This window comes from Leptodactylus fuscus, chromosome 8 (assembly GCF_031893055.1).
Source record: "Leptodactylus fuscus isolate aLepFus1 chromosome 8, aLepFus1.hap2, whole genome shotgun sequence".
NCBI lineage: Eukaryota > Metazoa > Chordata > Amphibia > Anura > Leptodactylidae > Leptodactylus > Leptodactylus fuscus.
The window spans coordinates 87,904,721-87,915,543 of NC_134272.1; the positions used below are offsets into that span (position 1 = coordinate 87,904,721).

The following is a 10,823-nucleotide window of genomic DNA, read 5'->3' on the forward strand; positions in this document are numbered from 1 at the left end:
TCACAACGCTTTGACCAATAGCTGCGCGGGGGGGGCGTGTCCAGGTTTTGTTTTGGTCCAGCGTGAGAAGCTCTTGCTGTGTCGCTGGAGGGGTGGGCGGAAGTGACGTCACATGAGGAAGAGAAGTGACAGCCGGGTCACGTGTGAGCAGCATGGAGGGGTAAGGACTCATTCACATTATACTTATTATACTGACTGTGCGTCTTCTGTGGCTGTTCTAACAGACGTACTGTGACGTTACAAGTTTTTTGGAAGTCTCCTCAGGGCTGTGCGGTAATATTGATGCCATATGTGCTACAAGGCTACAGCTTGAAGGGTTTATTTAGTATCTGCACGGCCCCATATGGTGTAAGGATGTGAGTGACAGTGACAAGTACCGGCTTTAGATGTGGATCGCAGTGTCTCCAGAATGGCCGGTCTTATGGGGTGTTCCTGGGACGTAGTGCTTAGTAGGTCCTAACCAAATAGCGCTCCAAGGAAGGATAAACGGTGAACTGGCGATGGTCATGGGTGCCAAGACGAATTGATATATGAAGGGAGTGAAGGCTATCTTGTCTGGTCTGATCCCACAGAAGAGCAAATTGCTGAAAAAAATCCCCGCTGACGATGACGGAAAGATGTCAGTACACACAGGACATCATAGCTCCAATTTACCAGAATAGGAGAGAGCTGATTCCAGCAGGCGCATTAGCTGATCGGTTTAGGTGTTGGACCCCTGACCTATCTGATACTGATGACCGATGACCTAACCTGTGAATAGGTCATTGGGATCAAAAAATGTTCGGATCCTATAAATCCCTTTGCTTTAGCAGCAGCTTCCTGGCACAGTTTTTTCACACGGCTATCATTTCATTCAAGCTGACCTCTATTTTATCTCCTCAGGTCTCCTGGCCTTCAGGCGATCAGTTTGTTTGATCTGAATCCATTGAGCCCGGTGTTGTCAGATCTTTCCCTGAATAAAAGCAGCAATGGAAGAGACGATTCTTCAGAAGAGAGAACGAAACCTCCAGGTACAAGATCATGAAGCATGGAGAGTAGAGATGAGCGAGTACTGTTGGGATCAGCCGAACCGAACAGCACGCTCGCATAGAAATGAATGGACGTAGCCGGCACGCGGGGGGTTAAACGGCCAGCCGCCGTCAAAGCGGAAGTACCAGGTGCATCCATTCATTTCTATGGAGCGTGCTGTTCGGATCGGCTGATCCCAACAGTACTCGCTCATCTCTAATGGAGAGCATTCAGAGTACTGAATAGGGAGACTAATAGGAATGAAAGATCCAACAACAGCAGCTTTATGACGGTGTCCATGTAACAACAAGCAATGCTGTCTACGCTAAAGATAAATACTAAGTAACAACTACAATATTAATTGAGATTTATGATACGATTTCATTATATTGAAGAGCCTTAAAGGGGTGGAGCTGTTATGGACACTTATTCCCTATGCACAGGACAGAGGATTAGTGTCTGATCACTGGGGAACAGACATCAGGAGAATGGAGGACCGAAAGTCCATTGGTGCACTTGTGTGACCTCTGGTAGCGTCTCCCGCCACCTAGAAGTGAATAGAGCGCCGGTCACACAAGTGCACTGCTGCTCCATTCACAAGGAGGCTTTAGGACAGGGGTAAGGAACCTTCGTCTCTCCAGCTACTGTGAAACTACAACCCCCAACATGCTCCATTCACTTCCATAGGAGTTCCAAGAACAGCAGAGCCAGTATGCATGCTGGGAGTTGTAGTTTTGCAACAGCTGGAGAGCCGTACGTTCCGTATCCCTGCTTTAGGGGCATTCAGTCCCTTACCCTCCTGATCACCACTGGACCCAGGGAATAGGTCCCCAACCATCGGACACTTATCCTCTGTCCTGTGGATAGGGAATAAGTGTCCATAACAGGACAATCCCTTTAATAGCCTATTGGGGTGGGTGGTGCACACAAGCCTAACATATGATTATTTTAATGTTTTTTTTAAATCTTTTATAAACAAAAATTCGATATTTTATTATTTTTAGTAATTGCTATTTCCGATTATTTTTCCCTAGAAATGAAGGACTTAGAAGCAAAATTACCAAATATCTTAGAAATTTCTGACCGGATGACCTGTTCAACCTGTCAGTGCACATTCGATTCCCGGGAGGAGCAGGTACGTTGTGTCTACTGTATCTCACATCATGTCCTATATAGTTTAGAATTGTTCTATCATTGCTATAATGGAAATAGTCTCTCCATCTATTGGCTTCCTGATAAGCTTTTGTGTGTAAAGAGCAGGGAGTTGGAACAAGAGGAGTTGCAGTAAAAAGCAGGGAAGAAATCATTACTGCTTATGAGAAGATGTCACCCTTCACATTTATAGGGCCGACAAAGGTCGCTGTTCAGAACTCCCATAGAAGTGGATGGAGCAGCGGTCATACGTGGTATTATCACATAAGACTCTCAGGGATCCCCCTCCTGTGATCGGTCGTGGTCTCGGTGCTGAGACCTTCAGTAGACTTGTCTTATCCCCTACCCTGTGCTGCATATTTACAGAATGTGTAGGGTTAAATCTGCAGCACATATTGACTCACTACAGATTTCAGACCACACCGTAGGTCAGTTTCTGATCAGATTTCTCATGGATCTTTATCTGCAGCGTGTGGACAATATTTGGTGAAATCTCATCCATGTTGCATCTATTCTAAGTGCTGCCGACTTTCCTCCTGTACTTCCACTGCTGTAAATCCACCTGATACCTGTCCTGTGTGGACATAGCCTTATAGCTGAACTTTGACTTCTGTGTTACAGAAAGAACATTACACTTTGGACTGGCATCGGTTTAACCTGAAGAGGAGAATCAAAGGAGCGGCTGCAATAAGTGAAGAGGATTTCCAGGACAAGACACGGGCAGGTGAGGGTTTAGGGGAAGTGTATGTAAAAGAGATGCTAAATCGCACCGGTTTGTAATATTGGGAAATGTGTATAGAGAGGAGGAGCCATTGCGCCCCCTTAGGCTATAAGATGTCCATGTACAGATGTCATCCTTTAGTTGAGCATCTGGTAGAGGGACAAGACATGGAAAGGTAAATGGCTGAGGAAAGATGTGGACACGGGCAAGGGACAAGACATAGATGATGAAGGATTGAGGGACAAGACTATGGCAGGAGAAGAGTTGAAGGATGAGACATGAACTAGTGAGAGGTTCAGAAATGAGATTTGGGGGTTTTAAGGGTAGAGGGACAAGTGAGAAGATCTGGACAGACATGTTTGAAGGAAAAGACAAAGACTGGTTCAGGGTTGAGGGAGAAGACACCAACAGCATATGTAAGGACCTTCTGTGAAAAGGGTTGTCCAGGAAATACAGAACTGGGGCTGGGGAAGGTGAAACTTAAGAAAACCCCAAACCCATACTCTCCTGTTCCTGGCACTCCAGTGTCCCCTACCACTGTCCAGTCCTGTGATGACTGCGGACTTATTCCAGCGGAAGTCCTTGCCCAACGTGTTTCTGAGTGACGTCTCAGGTCTTGTCATGTGACCTCTGAGGCCCCGTTCAGCAAGGACTTCCACTGCAAAAGCCTCCTGACGCCGCTAAACCAGACAGTGGTGGGGACAGCAGTGTGCCAGGGACAGGTGAGTATGGGTTTGCTTGTTTTTGCCTTTATGTTTCACCTTCCCCGGCCTCCTGCATCAGTTCTGTATTTCTAATTCTCCATGTTTCAGAAGTCTTACCAATCTCTTCCAGGGGACGTCTCCAGTATTTCTGGTTCAGACTCGGAGAGCTCGGATGAGTTGGAGTCAGGACCGACCTCGGAGCCTGATAATGATGCAGCTCCTATCGCTGCTCAGCCCAGCCGGACACAGAGCGTCTTATTTAGGAATGGAGAGCAGCGGCTGCTATCTGTCTACCGCTGTGTGCTGGGGGCAGCGAAGGTAAGACATCTACTACTGCCCTGTATAACCAGCGGTGACCCCAGAAGTATAAGACGTCTACTACTGCCCTGTATAACCAGCGGGGACCCCAGAAGTATAAGACGTCTACTACTGCCCTGTATAACCAGCGGGGACCCCATAAGTATAAGACGTCTATTACTGCCCTATTTAGCCAGTGGTGACCCCATAAGTATAAGACGTCTATTACTGCCCTGTATCAGTGGTGACCCCATAAGTATAAGACGTCTATTACTTCCCTATTTAACCAGTGGTGACCCCATACGTATAACATGTTTGTATCCTGCTGCAGGACACAGATGTGACACCGGATCACTTGCTGACTTGCGTGAAGCGCCTGCAGGAGAATCCGGTGGTGGTGATACTCATGGCTGGTGGAGGTCATTTTGCCGGAGCTGTCTATAAGGGGTACGTTTCTTTTTTTCTTTATGTGATGGGGTTTAATGCTATGTTTTTGGGGTCACACTGAATAGCTGCAGCTGCATCTCCCTCCCCCCTCTATTCTACTATAGCACTAGATTTGTGAAGAGTTACAGCTACAGAGGATGCCATGTTCCCTTAATTACATGGTTTTTTAGGCATTATGTGACTAGGATCCTGTCCTTGGCACTTATCTATGCGCTTATCGTTTTTACAGAAAGGAGGCAGTAAAGCACAAGACCTTCCATCGATACACAGTGAGAGCCAAAAGAGGGAGCGCACAATCCGTCCACGATGCCCAGAACCGCGGTCACATGGCTAAGTCTGCCGGAGCTGCTCTGAGGAGATACAACCAGGCTGCTCTGATGACGGTGAGACGTCTACATCTTATTCATATTGTGCTCATAAGAAGACTCCATACAAGTCCTAGGTAATAATATTACTGTCACTTACAGGACATCAACCAGTTATTACAGAGCTGGGCAGAACATATACAAGAAGCTCAAGGAATATTCCTCAGGGCTCCTCGTTCTGATAAGGCTCTTTTCTTGGGACGTAATTCTCCCATAACAAGGAAAGACCCGAGAGTTTTTGGAATTCCTTTCTGCACAAGGAGAGCCACCTTCAGGGAGGTCCATAGGGTGCACACTCAACTCTTCAATCTGCAGCTCTACGGTAAGGAGGCTTGGGTACAATGTAGACATGTACAAACATTTTTATTTAAGGAGGCCCAACTAAAGCATTGGTAACACCGCTGGGTGCGAGTGCAGGGATTAATTGTTGGCATTATTTATCCTGTATTATACTCCAGAGCTGCGCTCACTATTCTGCTGGTGCAGTCACTGTGTACATACATTACATTACTTATCCTGTATTATACTCCAGAGCTGCGCTCACTATTCTGCTGGTGCAGTCACTGTGTACATACATTACTTATCCTGTATTATACTCCAGAGCTGCGCTCACTATTCTGCTGGTGCAGTCACTGTGTACATACATTACATTACTTATCCTGTATTATACTCCAGAGCTGCGCTCACTATTCTGCTGGTGCAGTCACTGTGTACATACATTACATTACTTATCCTGTATTATACTCCAGAGCTGCGCTCACTATTCTGCTGGTACAGTCACTGTGTACATACATTACATTACTTATCCTGTATTATACTCCAGAGCAGCACTCACTATTCTGCTGGTACAGTCACTGTGTACATACATTACATTACTTATCCTGTATTATACTCCAGAGCTACGCTCAGTATTCTGCTGGTGCAGTCACTGTGTACATACATTACATTACTTATCCTGTATTATACTCCAGAGCTGCACTCACTATTCTGCTGGTGCAGTCACTGTGTACATACATTACATTACTTATCCTGTATTATACTCCAGAGCTGCGCTCACTATTCTGCTGGTGCAGTCACTGTGTACATACATTACATATCCTGTATTATACTCCAGAGCTGCGCTCACTATTCTGCTGGTACAGTCACTGTGTACATACATTACATTACTTATCCTGTATTATACTCCAGAGCTGCGCTCACTATTCTGCTGGTGCAGTCACTGTGTACATACATTACATTACTTATCCTGTATTATACTCCAGAGCTGCGCTCACTATTCTGCTGGTACAGTCACTGTGTACATACATTACATTACTTATCCTGTATTATACTCCAGAGCTGCGCTCACTATTCTGCTGGTGCAGTCACTGTGTACATACATTACATTACTTATCCTGTATTATACTCCAGAGCTGCACTCACTATTCTGCTGGTGCAGTCACTGTGTATATACATTACATTACTTATCCTGTATTATACTCCAGAGCTGCGCTCACTATTCTGCTGGTACAGTCACTGTGTACATACATTACATTACTTATCCTGTATTATACTCCAGAGCTGCGCTCACTATTCTGCTGGTGCAGTCACTGTGTACATACATTACATTACTTATCCTGTATTATACTCCAGAGCTGCGCTCACTATTCTGCTGGTGCAGTCACTGTGTACATACATTACATTACTTATCCTGTACATGGAGATCTAGGGGTGTATATTTATATATTAAGGGGCTTTCTCTCTTGCTATCTATCACCTAATAACACAGAGCAGGACGCCTCCTTGTCACTGGTCAGTGGAATACGAGAGAAATCTATACGGCCAAGAAGAACTGGACGAACAGAAAAGCAAGAAGAGAAGATTGGTAAATCTATAATGTAAAATAATGGAATATTGCAGAGAATCTTGTATGTGGAATATACTGTAGAGTTATTTCTTTTTATTCTAGATGCCGCAGAAGTATCGGAAGAGGAGACTCCCCCGCCTGAGGAATACGTGGAGGAAGAGCTGACCATAAGCACGCTGGATCTAAGGGAGTATGAAGTGCAGCCAAAGAGGAAAAGAAAGAAGAGGAAGAAAAAGGAGGGAACAAGTAGGTGTATTGTATATGAATAGTGATGGTGCCGGCCGCCATCAGAGGGCTACGCAACCAGACATATATATCGTATGTGTGCGGGAGAAATAGGGTGCACTATTGAGAAGCCAGGAGACTTATAGACTCTGATACTTAGAATATCCAAGGTCTATAAGGAAAGCAGAATGTCTCCAGTGATGAATTGATCACATCTGATGTGTCGTTCACAATGGAGATAAGCGCCATCTGGCAGCCACTTATCCTCCTTTAGTAAACATGCAAGCTCAGTGTTCCCCGGAAGTTTCTATGCACTTCTATAATGAATATAACTTTATATCGCTTTATATGTAACATTGATTAGAATGTTTTTCCAATGATAGAGCCCACACAAGATGACGGGGCGGCCGGTCCTAGTGTCACATCTCAGAGGATGACGCACGATCATGAGGATGATTCAGCCACAGAGGAAATGGAGAATCCTAGACATCACCCCGCATCTGTACTAGAAGGTAAAGCATCGACACCACAGAGAAGAGTCACATTTATATTGATATGCACATACGTATGCAGTGTGGTGCAAAAGTTTTAGGCAGATGTGACAAAAATGCTGCACAGTAAGAACGCTTTCTGAAATAGAAGGTATTTCCTAAAGGTATGCTATTGTTTTATAAGATTCTTAGACCCCTTTATTTGAATGGACTATTTGTAATGCTTCGTATCACCTGTGGTGGCGCTGCAGGGAAATGAAGCACTGACTCTAAGGTTTGCATTGAATCCACAGGAAATGGAGACTTTGTCATCTGCTTATAGTCCAGGAGATCCTTATAATAAGTAGGGATTGTTCTAAGTTGAGACGGACATGATTCAGACATGGCTGCTTACATTTCATTCTTCCGGTCAGGTGATGATCTGTTCAGGACTCGTAACGTTTTATTCACTTGTTGCAAGACTGGAGATACCGAGACCGCCAAGCAGATCTTACAAGCTCTTCTTCTCAGTTCCTCTGGTGACTCCTCTGGTCCTGGACTCTCCACCCCTGAGGTTGTGCAGCAGCTGGTGAATGAACCCCTGCCCGTAGAGGGGCGCACATTGCTCCACGTGGCCGCAGCCGCAGGACATGGGCCAGTAGCCTGCCTGCTGATGGATGCCGGCTGGGACCCTGCGCTCAGGTCTGTAGATACTTCTACACCTCTCCGTATGTTTTTGTATTTTTTTGCTGCAGATTCTCACAAATTTTCATGTCTTTCAGGGACTCGTCTGCCCAGACCCCATATTCAGTATCTGCTGACAAGCGTACCAGGAATAGCTTCCGCAAGTACCAAGAAGAGAACCCCGACAAGTACGACTACAGCAAGTCCCAGGTGGGTAGCCGCAGCCACCAGAGTCCGCAGTTCCTTGATATTTGAGGCAGTGGTGAAGTCATTGAGCCCCTTGTCTTGAATTTAGATCCCTGGCCCGATATCTGAAGAGGTAGAAGCACGCAAAGCAGAGAAGAAGCGAATCCAGAGGGCACAGAGGAAGCAGAAGGAGAAAGAAGACAAAGAGGAGAGGCTGAGGAGGGAGGCCGAGGAGGCCGAGAAGAAGAGATTTGCAGCTCTGAGTGACCGTGAGAAGGTGAAGTCTGCCTGTAGCATTACATAACAAGGCTGGGATCACACGTGCAGGGAAATACAGGACCCAATAGTCTTCCTGCAAATGGGCCAGAAAATCTGATCCGTCCATCACCATAGTTCCAGCCCAAACCCATTCAGGAGACGGGGACTCCTTGTATCCAAGTGATCTTTGATGTCTCCTCGTGGCGTTGTTATCATATACTATGTACAGGACAATGGAACCCCAGGCAGGGACCCCTCCCATAAAACATCACTATGATCCTGGAGTCCAGGTCTCCTGATCCCATTCAATCCCAGAAATGAGGACAATATAGGATCTAGATTATCTGGACCCTATCTGCCCGTGTGCATGGGGTTAAAGAGAGAAGTATCCATCTTTCCCGTGTACTTTTCCATGTTTTCGGATCCAGTCTTGGCTTTGACTGCACCATGTGACTACGATTCCAATTTCATCTCTACATGGAGTAATCTTCGGCTATGTTTCTATGAATTGCTGTATGTAAATACTCACCATTTGTTTGTATGGCCAGTAGCAAATCATTGCACAATATTGTAATAGGAAATATGTAAGTAGTGCCCTGCCAGGACCGTTCGCCTGGGGTACAGTGACAGAGAATTCTTTGCTGTATACACCTACACACTGCAGTTAATAGAAAACAGAGGAGGAGATATTAAAGAACTTCGACAGCGTTGTGCAATATTGTGCAAGGAAATGGCTAGGTCTGGGGTAGGGAACCTTCGGCACTCCAGCGGTTGCAAAACTACAACTCCCAGCATGCATACTTGCTCTGGTGTTCTTGGAACGCCCATGGAAGTGAATGGAGCATGTTGGGAGTTGCAGTTTCACAGCAGCTGGAGGGCCGAAGGTTCCCTACCCCTGGATTAGGTAGTGCCCTGCCAGGACCTTCCTCCTCAATGACACCACCATAGACTTTACCATTCTTTGCAGGGTTATATTGCATCTAATAGGGAAAAGAAAGCGGGGCTACAAGAATGGGAGTAAGGCAGGTAAACTGCACAGACTTGTCGGCTGAGAAGAAGACCATGCAACACCCATTGTGAAGGGGAAAAAACCTAGGCTGATATTTCAGTTTTCTATTTCCTGCAGAGAGCTATTGCCGCGGAGCGCAGATTGGCCGCACAGATCAACCTCACTAATGAAACGGCGGGGACTATCAGGTAATGAGCCATTGTATCCCCAAATGTTATTGGTGTCCTGATAAACGGAACTATGTCACGACATACAAGGCATCTTGCATTTCCTAAGTTAAGGGAGTCTATCCCTTTAAATGATGCTTTCTTCTCCATTCACATCTAAAGCTAAAGTCAGATCTTATTACCAGCGAGCAGTGCGGTAATTCGGAGGATATCCAAAGCGTTTGGTCATGTGTCTCAGTCATTTTTTCAGCAGCCTCTCTCCAGAGTCAGAGTCTGACATTTTGTTTCGTCTTTTAGGCGTTGCTGGCAATGTGGAGAATCCCTTTTAGGAAAAATCCCATTTGAGTACCTTGAATTCTCCTTCTGTACCACTCGCTGTTTACAAGAGCATCGACGTAGCCAGGCCGCCAAATCCCAGAAGTAACCGCTGAGCCGCAATAGTATGTGCAATACTGCCGGGGTCACCGGTACCGCCTGGTCCAGCGTCTTCTCTGCGGCCCATAACCAGGTGTATGCTGCTACTACTAACAGACCACGGGATCATGGGTGCTACTAGGAAACACTATATGGTTATTGATAACCTTACCAGCAGGTGGCAGTATATAATCCGGACCGTTATAACCCCCAACAAGCTGCCGCCACTTACTGACTGAATTCTGTGATACGTAATATCTGACCAAAGTGTAATGTGGCCAAAAAATAAAGTGCCAATAATCAGGTAATATTATTATATCAGACTTACTTCATAGGGTTGAAGGAGTTTTCTGGCCCCAGATCCACAGGAGTCTCCGGGTCCAGGAAGCTGTTTGTGGAAGGGGAGCAAATTCAGTAATAGGAGCGGCGCCGCAGCGCCATCCACTGCCTAGTGGAGAGTCCAGGGAATTGCAGTGCAGCTCTTATTACTTACTACCCATCCATCAGCTACTTCCTGCTGGTCTGTGCGGGGTCCAGCTGTCAGACCCGACTTATCACATAGTCATGACTTACCCTATGGATAGGTCATCAGTATGAAAAATCGATTTGGGTCCAGAAACCCCCTTTAATGAACTAAGGGCTAGTATTCTATTCAGTACAATGGAGGAGATAGATCTAATCAATAAAGGTTTTATAAGGAGCCGCTCTCTGGGTGATTTCTTACCTAATTTGTACTTTACTGAACAAAAAGAGCCAAAGAAAGATGGAAGGAGAGAGCAGGGGCTGTGCATTATGTCTAAAGTTTAGGTGACCCTGTGACTAAATGACACCTCCAAAGATACTAGACAGGGGCGGTTATACTATGAAAGG

The 10,823-nt window shown here is 45.8% G+C and overlaps 1 protein-coding gene across 1 annotated transcript; it reads left to right on the forward strand.

Annotated features, from left to right (window-relative positions):
- Nucleotides 1-126: 126 nt before the first annotated feature.
- On the forward strand, nucleotides 127-10,635 carry ANKZF1 (ankyrin repeat and zinc finger peptidyl tRNA hydrolase 1). The gene is made up of 16 exons (XM_075285680.1): nucleotides 127-160; nucleotides 883-1,010; nucleotides 2,043-2,143; nucleotides 2,782-2,884; nucleotides 3,716-3,903; nucleotides 4,214-4,329; nucleotides 4,559-4,712; nucleotides 4,797-5,016; nucleotides 6,463-6,558; nucleotides 6,643-6,786; nucleotides 7,149-7,277; nucleotides 7,670-7,937; nucleotides 8,018-8,129; nucleotides 8,215-8,382; nucleotides 9,490-9,560; nucleotides 9,837-10,635. Exons 1-16 carry the CDS (start codon nucleotides 153-155, stop codon nucleotides 9,961-9,963), a joined length of 2,133 nt encoding a protein of 710 aa, XP_075141781.1. The 5' UTR covers nucleotides 127-152; the 3' UTR covers nucleotides 9,964-10,635.
- The last annotated feature ends 188 nt before the right edge of the window (nucleotides 10,636-10,823 follow it).